This window comes from Drosophila navojoa, chromosome X (assembly GCF_054131105.1).
Source record: "Drosophila navojoa isolate 15081-1374.11 chromosome X, UAZ_NAV_1.0, whole genome shotgun sequence".
Taxonomy (NCBI): domain Eukaryota; kingdom Metazoa; phylum Arthropoda; class Insecta; order Diptera; family Drosophilidae; genus Drosophila; species Drosophila navojoa.
The window spans coordinates 29,721,702-29,745,545 of record NC_142895.1 but is presented as its reverse complement, the minus strand read 5'-3'; the positions used below and the strand labels follow the sequence as shown (position 1 = coordinate 29,745,545).

The window sequence follows — 23,844 nt, the reverse complement described above, 5'->3', positions numbered from 1 at the left end:
AGACGCCGCCACAGAGCCCGGATATCAATCCAATCGAGCATGTTTGGAATATGCTCGAAAAAAAATAAGGAAGCACCAAATAAGCAACAAAAACCGCCTGCGAGAGGCATTACACCAGGAGTGGTGCGCGTTAGATCCCAAATATATCGAAAAATTGGTGCTTTCAATGCCAAATCGCCTCAGAGAGGTGATTAAGATGAAGGGTTATCCCACTAGATACTAAATTTGCAGTTTAATTAAAAAGATTGTTCCTTATAGTTAGTAAGTTTCTATTAGTTGGTAAGAGTACGTAGACTTTTGTTGACGCAGACATTGGAGTTCCTTTTGTTTTTAATTAATATTATTATGTTAAGTTTGAAATTTCACTGTTTTTCTTTTTTAGTTTAGAAGAAAATATATTAGTTTATAATCCTGCATTAACATTTTTTAATTTAACAAAAATTTGTCCAAGTTTCAGTGTCATTTGCGCAAATACAACAAGAGTACGGTGACTTTAGTGGCACACTGTATGTACTATGTAGATGGCTGCGCTGCTGTGTGATTGTGTGTGTGTGCGTGTTTGTGGGTGCAGAGTAGAAACACACAGCCGAATGAACAGAGAAGTTACTGAAAGTAATACTACATTATGGCTCATTTATTACAGATATATACATATGTAAGTATGTACATACATACATATATTGGAGTATAGTTAAAGATAAAAAAAAAGATCATTTTTTTGTTTAAATTGTTGGCAGACTTCGTTAAGCGATTGAAGGATCTGTGAGTTCTTCTCGGAAATGAAGCAGCGTTCTTAATGATATTCGAATGGACTTTCCGTATTGTAAAAAAAATTGAGATTGAGAACTTCACTGAAAATATTGGAAAAAGGATTTTCTGACAAGGTTATAAGAACTAAAAATTAAATACTTGTTAGTGTATCATTTCTGTTTTATTTTTTTATGAATAAATACTATATGATATAGATATGAAATAGATAGAATAGAATAGTTCTGCACATGAAAAGTATCATAAGATTCGATCAAGAACCAATTCTAATTAGTTTTGCAGCAAACGGTTTATGGGGTAGTTCAAGGCCAACCATAATTCGACTGCCAATTTTGCTGCAATTGAAATAATGATGTGAATTCCATTGTATCGATATTAGAATTATTTTGATATTAGCCATGGCCTCTCTGTGAGTAGTCTATAGAATTGCGAACGATTAGGGCCTTATGCGATTATAATAAATATGCAATCCATCCGAGCTAATCGGCGAACATTTGTGGCACTCGCAATCAAGCCTGACCTAAATAAATCTGTTTAGTCAGACTTTTATTGAACTAATTAACTTTTGCCCAAGCCGGCGAAGCAGAGCGCGTGAAATTATTAGATTTATGACTAGGGATCTTGTGGGATACTTCATGGTTTTAACCAGTTCCCCCACTCGTATATGCATTTATTATTAAACCGTTATTTTTGGCCTAATTACCCAATAATGCGGCTAACATCTGATATAGATATGTATATTAACATATCTGTGTCATGTTATACGCGTCGTATGCGCAATTCGACACTGCGACGTGGACTCTAATAAGAAGTTTCCATCATTAGCTGTCCATGTTTGGGATTTGGGTTGATGGCACGAGGCACCTGGGGCCAACCCCTTCTTCCATCCGTACCCATTCGTAATAATAAGAACTATAATTTTGTTGAAATATTCGTATTTGATTAAAACATATTTTATACCCTAGCTACTGCTGGAATAACAGTTTTGGCTATATCGGTCTTTGACAAATATATGTAAGTGGCAGTAAAAGGCGTGGTAGTCCTCATAGAATGAACATATTTGTTTACCTGGACGACGCGCTGATCCCACCTAGCCATATCTGTTTGCCCATGTATTCGTCCAATTGAAACTTAAACCTGGCTGCAACAGGGGTTCTAGGTAACTTTTCGTTCCGTTTTAACAAAGACTAAAAATCTTTTTCAAACAGACTTGAAGCCTGAGCCTTTTTAGTAAGATAAATTATAAATAAGCTTATATATCCAAATTACTTCAAAGCCCGGAGTTTGGATGGGATGGCTGTTCGTAGATAAGCACAGCAGTTGTAAGCGCGTATATCCCTGTCTCTATCTGTGTCTGTGAGTGCGTATGTGTATGCACTTGAACTTGACATTCACTTGGATATGCACTTGGAGCATGACTTGAACTTGGAAGGTATTACAGTCATTGAACGAAACAAAAATCGAAAACATATTATCTGTCTTGATAGGAATGGCTGAATAGGAATTACGTAAAATTTCTACATGTGCTGAAAGAGCTGCCATTTATATCGTTTATCCCTTGTCACAGAGGAAACCTGTGTTCTCTTGCATAGTGGCGTCTTTTGTGTATGCTAGGGTATAGCTGCAGTGTAACGAATCAAATTGAATGCCATGTATTCAATTTGAATTTGAATTTCAATTTCAATATCAATTTGCATTTGAATTTCAATTGATTTCGTTTGATTAATAGCACCAAGCCGGGTGCCTGCTCACGTGCAAATTGATCAGAGCCAAGAGCGAGAGGAGCTGCCATCGGAACTTGCATAAATAATTTAGCACACATTTCCCCAGTGAATGGCGGAATGAATTAGAAGTGCGCGGCAAAGGTCATTGTTTCCCACATATCTACATACCGTTGATAGCCCCAATTGACCAGGCCCCCTAATTGCAAGTGTGCACTAAAATAGCCTTTTAAATATAGCCCGTATAGTCTGTCTTGAGCCCATAAGCATTAATAATGCCTGCTTAGTCCCTTGGTAGATCCCCCTCTTAATAATAACATGCATAAAGGACTAGATGATGCATAAAGGACTGATCCTAGATCAGTCACGGACGGCGATCAACTAAAGCATAATATGTATATCATGTTGATCGTTAAGAAGGATATCTACAGAAAAAACATACCATTAAAAAAGAATTCAATTTCCAAGCTGTCTTTAAACAAAAATCGAAGATTTCGGAAATCTGAATTGTAGATATATGCGATTACCGATGCAGCTTTTATAAGACTCAGTTGAAAGTAGACTAGAAAATCCTTCATTTTGTGTGAACCCTAAGCACATTGATTATTATGGGCATATGTTTTCACTCCTTAACCATAACTAGTCTTTATTCGTTCTGTCCGTTCATATGAACTCTGCTTCCATACATGATATACACACATATGTATATACAATATTTAACATACGTATTTGTATGATTCTGTAGTAATCAAGAATTTTCATAAATTCTGTACCCCATTGGTGGATCTGAAAAACCTTGTCACTTTATAATTCGAAGGTATATACGAGTAAAACTTTCTCTACTTTCAAAACGCACAGACGGAGAAAGGACAGCAAAACGAACACTGCACAAAACTAATATACCCATTTCAGTGTCATGAATGAGTACGAAAACCCTATTTCATTTGTGCATTGGCAAAAACATCTGAATTTCGCCTATCTACAACAAAAACTACTCAGCAATTCGCTTCCCATGGTAAAGCCCTTAAGTGCAGTCGAAGCGCAGCTACTGCGCAGTAAGCACTCTTGAATGGGCGTGTATGTGTGTGCGTGAGTATGAGTATGCGTATATGTATGTGTGTGTTCAAATTTTGTTTACCATGCAATAATACCTGAAGAAATAAGATGACTCTCTACTATAAATTCCGACTGATAAGCTGAAGCCATTGGCTTCCCTTTACCTGGAAACTTAAGAAATCAATTTTTTAATGATGTCGGCATTTGAAAAGGACCGAGAGTTAGAGAGTAGAGTCATTCGTTGGCTTTTGTGTACAAATTCCTGAGTTCTTACCTAATTACAGGTAGCAAAACTTAGGCATCCACACACACAGACGCACAGACATATACATATATATATATATATATATATATATATATATATACTATATATATCAGAGCACGATAAGTATGCAGTTAGTGTGTAAACTACTTTCAGTGTGTACTTTTCCCAGCCGTATCATTCAATTAATTTTTCGATCAAGCAAAATCTCGATTCGAAGTGAAAAACGCATAAGACTAAGATTGATAGACATAGAAAATAAATCGTTAGGACTTCAGCAAATAATCTTATTTTTAAGAAACAGCACCATATTTTTTTGCCTCAAGTCGGAGAAATTATAAACAAATAGTCTGTAATTGAAGAAATTGAAAGCTGATGTATACAACTGCCTAAGCCGCTGAGTGTACCCTATTTATATCTACCATTTATGATTTAATGGATAGCATATTATCAATAACTTTACTTTGAACGTTAGAGTTTTAATAAAGCCTCACTAATGGAACGACCTATGATAACTCATTAGACTACTTAAAATAATGACTCAAAAATCGCTACTGGGACGAAAAGCACAAGATATCGAAATAGCTTCTTTAGCTAATCGATCTATGATAAAATGAATCTCACACAATCTTATAAATGTAGTCTTCCAATATTAAAGATACTCTAAATATATACGAAAATTGAAAATATAACTGAATTGGCATATCCCATACCAAACAGGAGAAATACAACTTTTTAAAAACGTGTTTTCCCATCGCATACTGTAATTTGTAGATAATATCGTCAAATTTTCCATTACAACTATAATTTATACGTATTAATAATTGAGTTCATTTGAGTTTCAGAGCTTAGTTCAACTATTGTTCACATTTTCTATATGCAGTTAACGACAAAGTCTGTTTAGTCTCAGCATAGTTAACTGCCTCTTCGTCCGTCCGTCTGTCCTTCCACCTGAAGGCGGGCATATTACTTTCCATTTCTGGCTATTCCATAGCAATTAATATTTACTGCAGCAATGTCTGCAAGCTCATGTGGTAGGCGAAGCTACAACTTGCGCCACATTTGCTATATAAAGAATATGTTTTGGGGCTTTGTTAATGAAATGAAAAACATTCCCTCATATCACTATATACATATTATGCATATTTATATATAGGTAGAGTATATTTTTGATTCGTTCATTAAAAATTGATCGGCCAGTGAGGAGAGTTAAGCCGAAGTTTGAGTCTCGGGTTCATCCGTGCGACACGCACAGGCGCGTTAACCATTTAGCCTACGACTGCCGGCCAAGGTGTTTGCCTGTCAGGCCGCACGGGGAGCCACTTGTTGAGCCCTGGAAACGGAAAGTGGGCCACGAATTGTCGCTCGACACTTAGAATGAGTTATACCAGACTGTCAAGTGATTGTCCGATGGCTCCAAATTGGGTTGCCCAGCTGCGTGATGCGTGCGCCGTAGACAGTTGCGTGCGGCCTATCTATCACTAGGACAGCGACAGTGACGGAGACCAGCTAACGGTGCAGCAATCTCCCGCGGCTCCCCAGGGGGCCGATGCGATCCACAGCAGCTGATAGCAAAGGATGTTTCCATGGGGAAAGCCCTGACACACACAAAGCACGCGAATACACCAAAAGCAACGAAAGAGCGGACAAACAAACGAAAATACTGCTGGAAAAGGAATGAAGTCAAGTAAATAATAGCGAGCAAGCAGGCGGAAGTACTCGACAAGCAGCTACCCTGTAAGCAACTAAATTTGCCCACGCAAGTACTCTCTTTAAGCTCACGCGTTTGCATACAAGCTATACAGAATATACCAAATTTGGCAAAGCTGCTGGCTAGTTGGCATGCTCGACTAACAGATACCCTGGATACACTTAAAAGGCTTATTAATATGCCATATTAGTATCAACGGAAAATATTCATGTGAAATCGAACATTATATAAATGAGAAAAATCAAAACAAGCGGCACTCTCGACTAGCAGCTACCTGCAAACGTATCATCAAATTTTAATATAGAGCATCTATCTGTTGATTTTAATGGTTAAATGGCATACAAAACTGAACATAAACGTTTAGCTCGTTTTCATGGATGAAGGGATACCAAATGAATGAAAAGAAGCAGGTAGAGCATGCTCGACTATCTGCTAATTTACATAGCAGATATGGTCGACTGACCCTTATTAACTGCCCATATCTAATTTCGCCTACATTGGTCATCATAGGCATCATTGTTACAGGGTATACAGAACAGGCACCTACGCACAGTGCCAACGCTTCAGCGAATTCCCTTAACTGACTTGCACACTGGTCTTAAATTGCTGAGCAAAGAAAACAAATCAGTCCTGTTTTGCAATACTTTCTGAGATTTATTCAATTCAATGAATTTCTAATGTTTTTTTTTTTTTCTTTTTTTTTACTAAGCTCTAGCTCAGAACAGAGCCGATAGTGCTTAAAGGCAACGTCTATAAATAAACACAGAACATTTAGTTCGAGACAAGCCGAGCTCTACTCAACAATAATAGAGAAAGATTTGCACTGCATTAGCACTGTCAATTGAATATTTATAAGTTGACTATGGTTTAAGGTTTCCGGAATGTGGTAATCTAAATATAAGTCTGATTTAGGCTATGTGCATTATACTATTATTATTAAATAGTTGATCGTTTCACATGTTTATTTTACAATTCATCATTTCGAGCTCAATCTACCGGGTGAGTTGGATCTGGGCTAAGTCTCTGTAGTTGGATGTTGGATAACTTTTTGACTTGATTATATAACTACAGCGTTGCCGCCTAGTCATGTGGATCTGAAAAGCCGTGAACATTTCCTCTAAGATAAAATATCCTGCTAGTCGATACCTTGACTTCTCACTTTGTGCAATTTACAGAAAATGGAAGTTCAAATTCTCTCCATAATTTTGTCAGCTGACGAAAATTTGATATCGCTTTAAATGGATAGACTCGGCCTACTGGAGAATACATAAATACATGTACACAATAATGACCATTTTAGTGTAAATAATTCTTCTAATTTCGCCCAATGGACCGAAAAAGAGAACTAAATAGGTGGTATTGTCGAATGAAACACTTTCAGTAACGCTAAGCATTAACAAGGTCTATGAATGGCATCGTAATTAATTAAAGCTAACGATGATTGTAATGTAATTTCACCAATAAGTAAACTTTTGTTGTTGTTTTTACTTTGTATCGCTGATGCATTTCGCACCACTGTGAACTGTTTTGGGCAATCCATTTGCGACATTGACTGAATGTCAACTTAGGTAATGTTTGTTGTGAATGGCATCCGAGCGATTGTTTGAGTTAAGTCAGTCCATACGAAATGCCAGTTGGCCATCATATTAATGGACACCTACGTGTGCTTGTTTGTTTGTGTGTATGTCTATGTCTATGTCTATGTATGTATGTATGTGTGTGTGTGTGTGTGTGTGTGTGTGTGTGTGTGTGTGTGTGTGTGTGTGTGTGTGTGTGTGTGTGTGTGTGTGTGTGTGTGTGTGTGTGTGTGTGTGTGTGTGTGTGTGTGTGTGTGTGTGTGTGTGTGTGTGTGTGTGTGTGTGTGTGTGTGTGTGTGTGTGTGTGTGTGTGTGTGTGTGTGTGTGTGTGTGTGTGTGTGTGTGTGTGTGTGTGTGTGTGTGTGTGTGTGTGTGTGTGTGTGTGTGTGTGTGTGTGTGTGTGTGTGTGTGTGTGTGTGTGTGTGTGTGTGTGTGTGTGTGTGTGTGTGTGTGTGTGTGTGTGTGTGTGTGTGTGTGTGTGTGTGTGTGTGTGTGTGTGTGTGTGTGTGTGTGTGTGTGTGTGTGTGTGTGTGTGTGTGTGTGTGTGTGTGTGTGTGTGTGTGTGTATGAAAAGGCTGTTTGTACTTGCGGTTCTATGCATAGACATGTAAGGATATGTGGGCGTAAACATAGGAGCTATGAATGTGTATTTGAGTGTGAGTAAATGATAGACAGACAGACCAAGAAAGAGAGAGGGATCGAAAGATAGTGAGAGCTTATATAGAGTAAATAAGAGAGAGCTGAGTATTGAACAATGCAATTAGGGCTACGAATTATCAATCGTCTGAGTAACGATTAGTATTCGCATTGCCATTCATATTCCTTATTCAATATTGACATTCAACATTAATTTGCATCGAATACTTATTCAAAGGAACTATTGTAACCTCTTATCATTTGATAAAAATGGCTAATAACAACATTCAAACTCGTATAAATCCATATCCCTTAAGCTTAAGTTGGGCAAGCTTCCTACTCTTGGGCATCTGAATGAGTATTAAACTGTCTGTTAAGCTCGACAGCTCGGAAAACGGAAAGCTGCTCGTTTACTTTCGAATATTAGATGCATATTTGGCCATTGCATTTTTTGGCATTGCAAATTGCAATTAGGCGGTTCGTGCCGCACGTGAATTCCAGACGCCTCCACTATGGAGAGGGACCATGGTCAGGGTCAGGATTTGTATATACTTAAACTGTACAGAAATGTCAACTAATGCAATTTGGAAACAAGAAGCCGCTTGGAGCGACCGTCTAGCCACCTGGCTAGTTGGCTAGTTGGCTAGTTGGCTAGTTGGCTAGTTGGCTAGTTGGCTTGCTGGCTGGTTGACTGGTTGGCTGCTTGGTCAATCAATTGGTCATTTGCTCAATTGGTCAAGCAGCAAAGCATTTAGTCGCGCACGAGCCATTAGGAAAACACACATTGCGAACGTCGGTCGACTGACCCAGGACACGCTATGCCATGCTACGCCAGGACACGCCAGCAATAACTGTAATAATAACTGACCACCCGTCAACGGCTCTGAGACGAACGCCCACTGGCCAACTCTCGTCAGTTATTCGATTTTTCATACCCCTCGCCGCATATGCTGCTCTATCCACACATCCATTTCTACACACATTTCATTAAACACTTCTTTCCCAGCTCATATTTAAAGATTAATATACGAGCACACATGCCTTATACATATTTATAAACGTATATACCTTTCCATTAAAGTCTAAATGCTTCGAAAGGATTTTCGAGAACACATGAGAACTCAACCTAGGGAAACATCATAGCTTTTTTCATTGAGTCATCAATATAACATACACTATTTATTGCAATACAATAGCAAATTAAAATATTATCCATTACTTATGGCATTCATTATTAATGGGTAGCACTTATACATCATTTATTTACACATCGTAATTGAAGTAAACTAAAACATATATTCGTCAAAAATATATATATATTTTAAATTTATTATTTATATTATTCGTTATCAAAACAAGATTGCCAAGATTATTGGTGCATAATTATTGTATATGTGTGCTACAACAATAACAATCTTGGAGATACCACATGTCTCTAGAATTCAAGCTTTCCTAATTCTTCTGCTTCATCAGCTCGTCACTGAAATCCCACACAGGGTATTTAAAAACCTGAAATACAAAGAGCACATTATGATTCCACGTCCTCCGTTGTTTTTGTATTTCGCCGCTTGGCCACGACATTGGTTCCCACCGCCCCTTTTGCCCGCCCATTGGCGAGTCTGGCTGAATGGTTTCAGTGCCTTTGACACTGACCGAAGCTCAGAGGACCTCGTTCTCATCGACGTTCATGTCTGTGTCCTAGTTGTGGCGTGCACTCGCTGCTTGCTGTTGTCCTGTGTCCACAGGGCTCCAATTGTTCAATTGTTCGATTGTCTGATTGTAGGTTGTACGCCACACGCCACACACCACTCGCCCCCCCACTCGTTGAGACCCTCACTTTCACTTTTCATCCTCGTCAGTGGGGCAGTTGGCCGTGGCCAGCGGACTACGCAGTGATTCGCCGGACTGCTCTTACCTAACCCCACTGTCTGTCTCTATGCCCCCATTGTCTTTAGTGTCTGAACTGTCTGCCCGGCTGCTGTCAATCAATGCCTCTCCTCATTGTCTTACTATCAATCGCATACGGAACTGTAAACAATTGGATCGCATATCAAATGGAGCTGTTTAATAGGAGTGTATAAGATATTTACGAAATAGTTGTAGCAAAATGTGTTTTATTTTTGCTTTCAATTGCTGAATTCATATGTACTGGACACTTTTACAGCTTGATACCAACTATCATGTCGAAATCCATCTCGAAAAAGGAACATTTCCTTGATTACCAAACAGCATCAGAATTGATTTGTATAAACATTCTTTCCCATTAAAGTCAGCAATGCATATTAGATACGAGTCATGAACTACATAGAGTACGCATTGCTAAGATAGGAGTAATTGCCTACTATAAATAATAGCGTCATATTCTAGCTTCATTAGAAATTAAATGTGCCATTAACACTGAATGAGTAACTTAATGCTACTCAACATGTGTATATGTATGCATGTGTATGCATGTCTTCCACGTACGTCCACATCTGCACACACTGATCAAGTCAACTTCCAATAATCGATAGCCTTAACATTTCTAAGCAGACGATTAAGTGGCTGTCGTATTTATTTTATTACAGAGATGTAATAAGTCTGCTCTACCAGAAGGATATCTGCCTAGTTTTGACAGTTCTCTGCGTGTCTAGCAATATTACAACAAATTAATTCAACTGATGAAAGAAACTGACAGCACTTGATTGCAGCATTCTCCCTTTTTATACTAGGTTACCGAAGTGTAAGAATATTGACGTATTCTGATGCGTAAAATTTGGGTTATTGCAAAAGTATGCTCTCATTTCAGAAATCAGAATCACGCTTTCAAATTCAGAAGTACGACAAGCAAGTTTAATATCGAACTTCTCTGCAGATAAGTCTGGAATAGAATATGAGCTCACGTTACGGCAAAATAATGATTTATCAAATCATTGCAACATTATCGTCGGTTTGCGAGAAGCTATCAATAATTTACAAACAAAGTCTTGGGCTACGCATGCTATATGGAAAGCCAGTTTGCTATGTAAGCTTCCATAGGTTCTGAGATCGATGAGACAGGCAGATGCGCAGTGCTTAATCGACTAACTATTGTTTTCTATTAAGAATAAGCATATATACAGATGTATATGTATGGAGCAGGCTAGTACAAATGTCGACTCACCCGTCTTTTTCCCCTCTTTTGGCGACTATAGGAAGTTGACTCTTCTTTTCTTTGCATGGATACAACAGACTCAGTAATTTCGGTTATTTTAAGTAAATACACAAATTTTATTCATATTCGTTTTAATCTTCAAAATAATATTAATATAACATATACATAAATTCTATTAGCTACATTCTAGAGATAGAGTTTTTAAGAAATTCCATTCCATTCCATGCAGACGTTTAAGTCGGCCAATATAGGCATGTATGTATTGAATACCAGCATAAAATGTATTTATATAAATATTCCATGGAAAATATTGAATGTTTTGATTATGCGTCTCCATGGAATATATAAATACTTTTTTTGAGATATTTATATTCAGCATTTTGATAAAACGTATGATAAGAAAATAAATTGCAAATATTTAGTATACGTCGGCCATAAAATATGTTTTCATAAATACCTTTATTTTGCTTGTAATGGAATGGAATCATATACATATATACATATATATATGTATTACCCATTTATTCATACATCTCGCAATAAATATGCATGTAAATATTTATTTCGTGACAAATTTAAAATAGCCTCCAGAAATAGGTTAAGTTTCCTTTAACTTTCGGATGCATCTGTAGCAATCTCAGACAGAGCTATTGACCCATTGTCAAGTTTTCTGTTTATTGAGTGATTTGCTCGACTGTTAAAATTGCGTTTTGTAATTTGTTTGCACTCAGCGTGAGTTGTACTTAGATATATGTTTTATGTATGTATGTATGTATGTATGTATGTATGTATATACATGTGTGTATATGGAGATAAAGAGATATTGTACATACATAGCTGTCAGTATGAGTGTGTGCCTCACTAATTGTTTGGTTGCAGAATATGAAGTTGTAGCTCCCCCAACTATCTAGTGAATGCCTTATCTTTGTTTTTTGGTGCCAGACTTGGAGCAAGCGGCTGAAACCGTTAACAAAGATCGCAAACAGAACCAGAAGCGACAAATGGAACGCACCATATTACTTTCACAGCATTACTCATAACCAAAGTACATGTATGTATATGTATATATATAAACTCGAGTCTAGACATAAGCATTTGGATTAGTCAGGTGCTTAATATTCGATCAAGTTACATTCGATCAAGTTGAGGCCAAAAACTGTTTTACAAAATATGAAATACTTCTTTAATCTGGAGATATAGATCTTCTCAAGTTTATATATAGCATCCAATTGAGATGTGCAACAATGGAAGCCTCAATCTTTTCCGATTAGTTCCGATGAGGCACAGCTATATATAGCCGTGACAATAGCTTCGACAGAAAAAAGCGATTTAAATACTACTTAATATATGTACATATGTATATGTAGCTTTACACTATTAGATGAGGGTGCCCATTAGTCAAAATACCGAACATTCCGTTGCAATAAAAGCTATAGACGTTATTCTTAGACTGCATAGTAAGCGGTAGGGACTAAAAATAAGTAGGCAACCACTACAATATATGTATGAGTAATACAATCGTGAAAATGAAAAGCAGGCATACCGCATTGGCTTTGAATTCTTCTATTCATCATGTTTCCCAGATTCTATCGCCTTTATTCCATATGGAAAAATAAAGGACAAACAAGTAAGAAAACTCTAGTCGAGACTGCTCGACTAGGAGATACCCTGAACCCTCCAATCTGATATTCTACTCACTCTACACTTCTTTTAGGTACACATACATAAACACGCACGTAGTAGAACTCGCTCTGCTAACTGCGCAGTAAGCAGCGACTGCGCTTGGGCTGCGCTGCAGTCTTGGCAGTGTTATGAGAATTTATTTATTTTAAATGTGTGTACATTCCAAAGCACAAGTCTCTAGTACTTGAAATACGCCTTTTACAAAAGTGAGGGAGAGGAGGTGAATTTAGGGGTGGGGGGTAAATTTTAACAAAAACCGAAATTATATAAAATACACATAAGTCTACATATACAATTTAGAAGCTCTAGCTACAAAGGTGTAGAAGATATAAATAAATAACCAGCTTTCGATAATGAGATCGACGCGTTCATACATACGGACGAACGGACGGACGGACAGGGCCAAATCGACTCAGCTTGTCGCCCTGATCAAGAATATATATACTTTGTGGGTCTGCCACGCCTCCTTCTGCCTGTTACATACTTCTAACAAAACCATTATACCCTGATTTCCCATTTTCAATGGGTTCAGGGTATAAAAAGGCCGACATATTACATTGCTAACTACGCAGGAAGGAAGTTCTAGTCGAGACTGCTCAACTACAAGAACCCCTGAACTAACTTATATTTCAATTTGTTTTTGCACAGGTATAATTCATATATATTCGCCCCCACCCTTAAATCCATCCCAGACTTGAGCTTTGGTAATTGCTCTCATTTCAGTGTTATAGTCACGATCTGAAAGTTGCATGAAGATAGTCTATCGGCAAGAAAAGTTAAGTGTATATATGTGCGTGTTTGTTGTGTAAGCAAAAGAAGCGAAGACTTATTGAAATATCAGTTACTCGAAGGGCTCGGGAGGTTGCTCGAGTAGAGCTTTCTTACTGCTTTTTATTTATTTGCAATTTATTTAAATGTCAACAATAGAAAAGCTAATCTACAATAATCTAAAAAAAAAAACAAGTAAGAAGACTCTAGTCGAGACTGCTCGACTAGGAGATACCCTGAACACTCCAAGCTGATATTCTTATCATTCTGCACTACTTTGATGCACGCACACATACATACATATGCATCCACCCTCACGCGCCCACGCTCTGCTAACTGCACAGTAAGCAGCGACTGCGCTTGGGCTGCGCTGCAGTGTGGGCAATAGTATGAGAATTTACTTGGTGAATAACTTCTTTTGTAAACATACGATCTTTATGAAATTAATTATATGGTCAAAATGTGTATACATTCCAAAGCATTCTCTAGTACTTGAAATACGTTTTTTACAAATTGGGGACGAAGGGGGCGTGGTATCCAAAATCTGTTGATTACAAACTGTTTCTATTCATCATATGTATATATACAGCAAATCTGAAATCTCCACGTTTAAAAGTACTCCGATGAGGCTCAAAAACAAAATGAATTTTTCGATTATTCTCGATAAAAAAAGTTATCGGATGAGTTATCGAAAAAATAAAGCAAACTCGTACTGCGTATGGTATACACAAGTAGCTCTCTAGCTCTTATATCTTCTGAGATCTCGGCGTTCATACGGACAGACGGACGGACGGACGGACAGGGCTATACCGACTCAGCTCGTCGTGCTGATCAAGAATATATATATACTTTATGGGGTCTGCGATGATTCCTTTTGCCTGTTACATACTTTTACACAAAACCATAATACCCTGATTTCCCATTTTCAATGGGTTCAGGGTATAAAAAGATTTGCGCAAGTAAATTGCAGACCAAGCGGACAGGTAAGGAACAGCGATACATACTTTGTAGCCAATGTAAACCCAACATTAGTTATTGGCATTTCTATATACATATGTATGTATGTATGTATATTTATTTATTTGTTTACTTGTACATTTGTATTTCTTCAGACATTTACAAATCATTACAGTTTGCTCATGAACAGTCTGTAGATCTCATTATGAAGTATTACATCTGTCAAGAATATTTGCTAATTAAGTCCGACGACTTCGTAGCCTTCTCATTCAAGCTTTGAAATTTTTTCATAGATGGCAGTTGGTCTTGTGGCGGAACATTTCAGTATGTGTACTGTGGGATCTACATCCATGCTAAAGACCCCAACAATTTCGCTATCAATTCAATTAAAGTATTTAAACAAATAAACAATATAGAGGGAAATGAGGGAGAGTTATGTACATATGTATAAAAGATAAGAAAACGATTCTTGCAGCAGCACTTTGTATAAGAATAAATTGTAGATAAATGCTGTGTATGAATCAACCATTCTAAAACTTTGTATGCCATTATAAAGTTAAAATTTAACTTGGAGCCGATACGAACGATGAATCGTTATAAAATAAGAAATGGATGACAAACAAAGTTTTTTTCCAGCATCTCGTTGTTGTTAGGAGAAACGTTCGCTAATTGAATGGCGTGCAAAATAGTGCCAAAAAATGCTAAGACAGTCAGGAATATACGGGGGTTTCCTATTTCGTTCTTTAACCCAGACAAAAGTATTGCACACAATAAATGTTTTCAAATTTGTTGTTGCACGTTGTGCAATACTTCTTGAGAGATACTTCTTTTACCAAAAAAATGCGTTCGTTGTGCGAAATGTTCGTTATGGGTCCACTGTACAAAGTTCTATTCAAAACTGATGGCACTGGCCATCATTGATTGGTATCGTGTCATAATCGCATTACCCGAAGGTTTTCATTCTAAACTAGATCGCTCACATTAATGAGCCATAAAAATGCTATTAAAAATCATAAACATTAATAATATATACAAAATAAAATTGTACAGGCACTTTATTTTTTTAATTCAACGTACCCTTACATATATACATTTGTACCTAAGCGTAAGCATGACAGATTAAAATTTCTGGATCGTGATCTTCTTTTTTCATTATTATCATTTATGTACGTATTATGTACGTGTATCTCTATCTCTGACAATTTTAAAGATATAACATTGGACAATAAAATTTGAAAATCATAGCCATATCTTTGGCATAGCTGAAATCACAAGCACTATTCATCTAAAAGAAATCTGTAATCATATCGATATTTATCGATTTCGTATGGAAACAGATTTTTGTCTTAGTTAAGCATCTGTTATTGAGAGTTTACCTATCTATGTGAGTAACCGAGTGGAGATAAGTTTATACGAATACACACACACATATACATATGTATATACATATTTATATGCAATATACAGTACGGTGATTCCAGATACAATGTGGAATGGATTGTCTGGCGTTGGCTATCGCGACTTTATCTGCCTTACGGAAACATTTGTCGACAGCAAACAGTTTTTTAATATGTTCACAAATATATGCATGTAAGTATGTATGTCTGCGGACATTGTATGAATGTACTTTGTTTATACGTGTGCGAGCATATAAACTAATTACTAAACTTTAATTAGCCAAGTCTATGGGGAGCAGCTTAATTGTTATTTAAAGTCAGAGGTTAACTGATAAAAGAAACAAAAAAGCCAAAGCATTAAATTACTTTTAGCAGCGCTGAAATTTCAGCATGACAATTTATTTATTATAATAAAATTATGAAATTTGTTGTTACTCTGTTTTTATACCCTGAACCCATTGAAAATGGGAAATCAGGGTATAATGGTTTTGTTAAAAGTATGTAACAGGCAGAAGGAGGCGTGGCAGACCCCACAAAGTATATATATTCTTGATCAGGGCGACAAGCTGAGTCGATTTGGCCCTGTCCGTCTGTCTGTCCGTCCGTCCGTCCGTCCGTCCGTCCGTCCGTCCGTCCGTCCGTCCGTATGTATGAACGCGTCGATTTCAGAAGATATAAGAGCTAGAGACTTCAACTTTTTTTTAAAATGCCCGTATATATCACGCGGATATCGAGTTTATCACTAAAAAACGATAACTCATTCCGATATTTTTTATCGATAAAAACCCTTATCGAAGATCACTTAAAAAATTATATCTCCTACATCTTTCAAGCTCGAGTCTCCAAATTTAAAATGTATATTAAGATGTATTTTAGACAATTTCGGTTTTTGTTAAAATTTACCCCCCACCCCTAAATCCACCCCCTCACCATCATCTTTGTAAAAGTCGTATATCAAATACTAGAGACTTGTGCTTCGGTATACACATACATTTAAACATCATGATTACGTTCTGAAAGTTTCATTACGATCGTACGTCTAGAAATTAAATTATTCAACAAATAAGTTTTCATAATATTGCCACCACTGCAGCGCAACCCAAGCGCAATCGCCTGTATATGCGTGTGTGTGTGTGTGTGCGTGTGTTTGTTTCTATGCGTGTGTGTGTGTGTGTGTGTGCTAACTATTATTGAAATATCAGTTGATTGTAGGGTTCAGGGGATCTCGTAGTCGAGCAGTCTCGACTAGAGCTTTCTTACTTGTTCTTCTTCCTCATTATACCCTGAACCCATTGAAAATGGGAAATCAGGGTATAATGGTTTTGTTAAAAGTATGTAACAGGCAGAAGGAGGCGTGGCAGACCCCACAAAGTATATATATTCTTGATCAGGGCGACAAGCTGAGTCGATTTGGCCCTGTCCGTCAGTTCGTCCGTCCGTCCGTATGTATGAACGCGTCGATTTCAGAAGATATAAGAGCTAGAGACTTCAACTTTTTTTTAAAATGTCCGTATATATCACGCGCATATCGAGTTTATCACTAAAAAACGATAACTCATTCCGATACTTTTTTATCGATAAAAACATCTTTCAAGCTAGAGTCTTCAAATTTAAAATGTATATAAAGATGTATTTTATACAATTTCGGTTTTTGTTCAAATACCCCCCACCCCTAAATTCACCCCCTCACCCTCATCTTTGTAAAAGTCGTATATCAAATACTAGAGACTTGTGCTTCGGTATACACATACATTTAAACATCATGATTACGTTCTGTAAGTTTCATTACGATCGTACGTCTAGAAATTAAATTGTTCAACAAATAAGTTCTCATAATATTGCCACCACTGCAGCGCAACCCAAGCGCAATCGCCTGTATATGTGAGTGTGTGTGTACGCGTGTGTTTGTTTGTATGTGTATGTGTGTGTGTGTGTGTTTGTTTGTATGCGTGCGTGTGCTTGTTTGTATGCGTGTGTGTTTGCTAATTATTCTTGAAATATCAGTTGCTTGTAGGGTTCAGGGGATCTCGTAGTCGAGCAGTCTCGACTAGAGCTTTCTTTCTTGTTTTGAATCTTTTTGTTGTTGGCTTTTTCTTTACGTTTCGTTTTTGTACATGACATCATTTGGAATTGGACGCCAATGGCTCGGTCTCTGTCTCGAGCGCCCTATCATTATCTCCATCTCTATCTCCGGTTTTGGCTGTGCCGATAATAGATACACCAAAATGATTGCAATCCCGCGAAAAGAGCTAGCAAAGCAGACATCAAACACGTGCCTTCCACACTCATTGTCACAGCTTCACAGCATTGAGCACATAACTGTGCGAAACGCATACCATACAAGCAAATAAATAGCGTTTAGAAGGCGATTTACAAATACTATAAGTAAAATGGGCTTTCACTAAGTAAGTAAAATGGGCTTTCATTCACATTTAATATTATTTATGGCATTATTAATTGTAACTTCTTGTATTATTATCGTTCTCATCATCATTATCATCATTGAAAGAACAGAACAGAGACTATGATAAATAAACGAATAGACCTGGCAAATAATTTCGTTATGTGCAATAGGAATAATGCTCTCAAGCATTGAGTGACGCTATTAGAAAGGGAAAGTATTTTGTTATACAGACGGCAAGCGCAGTCGACTCACCGGTCAGAGTGGAGACTAGGCCGACGGTATCAAAAAAGGGACAGAGAAAACTCTATCTCTATCTCACAGTAAACACTAGGAGGCACATGGGTGTTTCGTATACTTGTTCGATACTGTGCAATTTCGCAAACAGCTGAGATCTCAGTGCAAAGTTCTATAACGATATCCACATCAGATAAGAAAGTGTAATATCTTGATTAGCTTTAGACTATATACATATGTATCTATATATACATATATCTTGTCATTGGGTATAGCTATATACACTTTCATTTCTGACACATTTCGTGACTGATTTATGATATCAACTGCTTTTCCAACACTGAGACGAACAGTCAGGCTGCCTCTGGATGCCGTGAGGCTGACTCATTTGTAGCGTTCAGCTGTGATCTCGAAGATATACATATGTATGAACATATACACATACACATACACATACACATACACATACACATACACATACACATACACATACACATACACATACACACGTCTAGGTAAATCGCCAGGCGATATTCTGTTTCTGGTTCTGTTTTCAGCTGCATGCAAATTGGTCGGAGATCGAAGGGCAGAGTGAGCTGTCAATCAAGCGCGTTGATTATGAATCAGAGGCGAAATCAAGCAAGTCGCTTTCAGCTACTGCTATTGGGGGTCAAGTTTAATGAGATTATCGCATACAATTATAGACACATTTAGCTTGCAACATTTGTGGCACACAAAGCGACAGAGATTTCGTGATAAAACGCCAAAGCTAAAACATGACTCTGCACAATTGCCACAACGACGACAATAGAAAAAGAGCAACCACATATGTATGTATATACAGACTGCATATACATACATACATACATACCTAAACGAATAGTATAACTTTAGACTTTTGCTGTTGTTAGCATAAAAAATCTTTGGCAAACTGTAAACATCTGAGCCGGCTTGCGAGTTGCAAATTGCAACACATTTGATTGGAAACGATGCATCAGCAAGCAGCTGCAGTGGCTGCTTTTTCTAGCTAAAAATCTCTATCTCACTCTCTTGTTACGTTTTGACTAAAAATCAAACGGAAATGCCACAAACATACAATACATGCATGCAAACACACACACACACAAACACATACATACATACATACATAGACAAGTTTTGCGCTTTTGGCGCCAATTGCATTGAACGTGATCATGTTGACGATGTTGATGTTGTTAATCGGTAATTATAAAACAAAGCTTACCTGCCAGCACAGTAGAAACCAAATTCACAGCAAAATACACTGCGAGAAGAGTTCGTATGCAAATGAAGTGTATGTCCGGCGGCTAGTCGAAAGTGAAGCTCGAAACGCCGGCTTTACAGCACTCTGATTGGCTGTTAGAATTGCTGCTGCTGTTGTTGTTGTTTGTCATTACAGCTGCAACTGTTGCATGCGTGCGGCACCGTTGTTATCTATTGTTGCTCTCGCTCTCTCTCTCTCTCCTTGTTGCTCTTTTAGCTTTGTAGATTAATGCTGCTGTAGGTTGAGCTTTGTTTACACTTTACTGTTGTTGTTGTTTGTTGTATTACAAAAAATTTGGCTAATTGTTTTTGTTGGGCTGATTTCTTTTTATTGTTATTGTTAAAACAAAAGCCAACAAAAATACTGTTGCATTGAAGGAACAAATTTGAGCACCGCAGCACCAAAAAAAAAAATAGCATTTGTTGGAAACAATGGGAATAGGCACAAAAAAAAAAACCCAAAAAAAATGCAAACAAAAACTAGCCGAAACACACGCAATAACAAAGTTCGAGCAAGTAGTAGAAGAAGAAGCAGGAGAAAAAAACGTCTTAATGAATGAATTCGTTGGTCTTTTACAGTTAGAAAGCAACTCTTACGACGAATTGGACGCCTTTTGCAGCGGCTCGACGACGCAGGCAGCCAGCCGTAACGAAAAAGCAAAGCACAACCGCGCAGGTTCAAACTTCGATTACAACTGATGCGGCGAATTGTCGCAGGCAGACAGTGGCTGTCGGGCAGCGCGTCGCGACGAGCGTCGCCGAATGGAGAGCGCGCCAAAAACGAAGTGCATAGAGTTGCCAGCAATTACGACGCATCTTAACGGACTTAACGGCCGTTTGCTTTTCTATTACTTATTGTTTGTTGTCGCTGTGGTAGTTGTTGTTGTTATATTGTGTTTGCCTTTTTGGTGGCAGGTGTCGGGAGCCGAAATCTGTGCAACTCTGATTGCCTGACGTGTCACTTGCTGTTATCAATTTCAGGAACGTGCATGAAGAGCCTCACGTCGTCCTTGATACGATGAGCGAACGCCTTGGTACAATTGTGATTAGCCGTTGTGAACATGTCCAGCTGGCAGCCCTGAAGACGGGGTCTATTATTTAACACTATATCGATGGATTAAATTACACGGCTCTCAATTATTGAAAATCATTTGCATTTTATCAAAAATTCATCGATCCAATGTCGCCAAATGCCTAATGTGCATCAACTATGATAAATGTGTGCAGCTGTCTCTTCACGTTACCCTTTTGCACATTTAATGTGCACTTACCCAAACACTAAAGCTAATAATGCCAAGAATAATATATATACGTGCTCACTGCACTTTTTAATTAATACTCGGAATGTGATTTGCGGACAAGATCTGTGGGCGTTATGCATATGTTTGCTTAGCAATTATTAATAGACACTTTGAACCCGACCGGCATTCTGAGAAGATAGCCAACCAACTAAGTAACCAGTTCACCTTGAAACCAAAACGCTTGTCGGCTGAAATAATGTGAGCTAAGCTGATTGTTGGTATCATTTCAAGCTAATTACAAAAGTAAAACAAACAAGACAATAAGAAAGTTTAAAAACACGCCCTGATTAATTGATTGACAAAGAGGTCGTAAAACTCAAACAATTAGTGAGCCCACAGGATGTGCTAGCTGGATACATTATATAATTGCCATCGCCTGGCAGAGTCATTTAAGACACGCCTTTCAATTAACAGAACTACTTAAATCTGATTAAACCAGTTTCATAAGGGGTGCAGCAATGGCAAAGTGCAAAGCTATAAATCGTACAAATGATTCAAATGAAAAAATCGCAATTTGCATTTTGTATGCCTAACAGACACAGACACATTCGAATTGCGCGCGCTGGCCGTATGAAAGGTGGCAATATTTCATAGGTGGCAGCCCTGTTGTACATTCTCACAGCAGCTTTGGGAAATATCGATAGCTCGATTAATTAATATGTGGTATTTTACATTCTGCTGCCGAGCAGCACATGTTTTGATTTAAAATTGTAATTCATTTAAATGGGCGGACACCATAAGAAGAATCTGCGTGCCGAAAAGGCCAAAGTGAAGTTGAAGGGCGCCAAGCTACCCAAGGGCCTCAATGTGACCAAGACGGACTTTAAGGTGCGCAAAATTGAAATCCGCACGCAGCTCAAAGAATCTGTTCTATCGGCGAATAACGGCCAGCGCCAGCTGAACTTAAAAGAGGCTCTGTCCCGACTGAAACATCACAATCTTAAGTTTCGCACAGACGCGCTGCGCAATGTGCGTGATGCCGTCAAAGCTGGCCAGGCCGGTCACCTGATTGGTCATCTCAATGAGCTGTTGCAGGGCATCGCAGCTGGCGCCTTAGACATCGAACAGGAGGTGCGGCGCGAATCGTTCAAAACGCTCGATGTGCTGCTCGAGGGACTGCCCGTCGAGGCTGTTGTACCCTTCTTCCACATCATCGCCGCTTACTTGCGCTGTGCCATGACGCATGTCCAGCCATCTATACAAGAGGACTCGCTACTGCTCTTGGATGTGCTGCTCCAGCGTGTTCCCTCGCGCCTGCTGGCCGAACGCAGCGCAAGCACCATCATAAGCAACTTCATTGACATGATATCGCGCACACGCCACGACACACAGCACACGAATCGATTGCTCACCGTGCGCCTGAGCCAGGGCCAGCTGACGACGATCAAGTGGCGCACAAAAGTGCTGCTGCGCCTGCAACAAATTCTCTGCACGCTGCTTCAGCAGAATAGCCAAACCAACAGCAGAGACAGCACAGCAGGACGCGTCGTCCACTACGACGCCACGAAAGTGCAGTACTACAATGTGCTGCGCCCTCAACCACTAGACAACCGGGACCTGTACAGCATTGTGGGCGAGCGAATGCGTAAGGCCGAGAACGAGCAGCTCCTCGGCTATGTAGAGCAGTTGATGCCGCTGCTCCACGATAATTGGATCGAGGTGCGTCCGCAACAGCAGCAGCAGCAGCTCAACCAACTACTCAATGCTGATGCGGCAGACAGTCTTAATGTCATTCTGGTCATCATGGCGCAGCTGTGGCAGCTGGTGCTCCAGTACGAGGCCACACAGCAAGACAGCACACACGAGCTGAGCGACTGGATGCGACGGACCTATGCTGTCAGCTTCATGCGCACCTTTCTCCAGGACAGCAACTATCCTTACCAGCAAATGCCGTTGGCAGCCAGCGCACAAAGCATGCGCGGCAAGAAAGCCAAGAAACTGAAGACACCAGCGGCTGGCGGAGAATTGTGCATTGCTCAGAACTTAACGCTGGTCCAGCTTGTGTGCCACTTCTGGCCGCAGCCAGACGACGATCAGAGCGAGGATTACGGCTGCCTGTTGTACTACATCCATCAATGCCTGCGCCGCTTGGCCACGCTGTCAACTGACGAGCAGCTGCGTCTAGTGGCGGCACTACGCGCCTTGCTGCTGGACAATGGCTTAGCACTGCTGCAGTTGCAAGCCCATCGGATGGGCACTGTGATGCAGGCCTGCATCGACGCCTACGTGGACCAGCAATACACAACTCGCGAGGGCATCAGTACCAAGGTGCTGAACCTTTTGTGCCAGATCGTGCAGCGCGTTGACCTCTACCAGGGCTACGGTGCCGAGGAGCAGTTCGCCAAGTTTCTCGGCTACCTGCCGCAGCTTCTGCTCAAGCCAAACGTGGCCGATGTCACCTTGACAGCGATGTCCACGCTTTGCCGCCAGCAAAATGTCGTCTTCATGACGGCGCTCGTGGAGAGCGCATCCGAGGTGTTCGAGAACCTGGGGCGGCTGCTTGTGACGGGCGACTCCTGCTCGGAGGAGAGCCGCTTCGAGAACCAGAAGCGCATCTTGAATCTATTCTATCATGCGCGCAAATGCGGCGATGTTAACCAGCTACAGGCCACGCTCAAGCAAGTTGAGAAAAATTCACCTGAGAACATCGCCAGCTACTTGAAGTCCATCTTCAGCTATGAATAGACCCGAGATACTATCCTAGACTGAGCCTTCGGATCACTTGATCAAGCTATCATCGGATGACTTAACGCTGACTGCTTCAGTTCAACAAGTCTCTACAAGACTGTTTCCCTAAGGACATTACATTTAATATATGCTTATACATATATACATTTTTGTAGCTCAATAGGCTTGTATGTATAGATCCTAGTTATATTATTATTATTAGAGCCCAGACTAAATATAATTAACACATCAAAACAAAGGCTGTTTCTTGAGCTGGATTCAGATATT

At 39.2% G+C, this 23,844-nt stretch overlaps 1 protein-coding gene across 1 annotated transcript; it reads left to right on the top strand.

Moving 5' to 3' along the window:
• The first annotated feature begins 21,522 nt into the window (after positions 1-21,522).
• LOC108655427 (testis-expressed protein 10 homolog) lies at positions 21,523-23,773 on the top strand. The gene has a single exon (XM_018107140.3). The coding sequence runs from the start codon at positions 21,613-21,615 to the stop codon at positions 23,572-23,574; it is 1,962 nt and encodes a 653-aa protein (XP_017962629.1). The 5' UTR covers positions 21,523-21,612; the 3' UTR covers positions 23,575-23,773.
• The last annotated feature ends 71 nt before the right edge of the window (positions 23,774-23,844 follow it).

Excerpts from the sequence above, each read along its gene's own strand:
- LOC108655427 (XM_018107140.3), top strand. The coding sequence starts at position 21,613 with ATGGGCGGACACCATAAGAAGAATCTGCGTGCCGAAAAGGCCAAAGTG.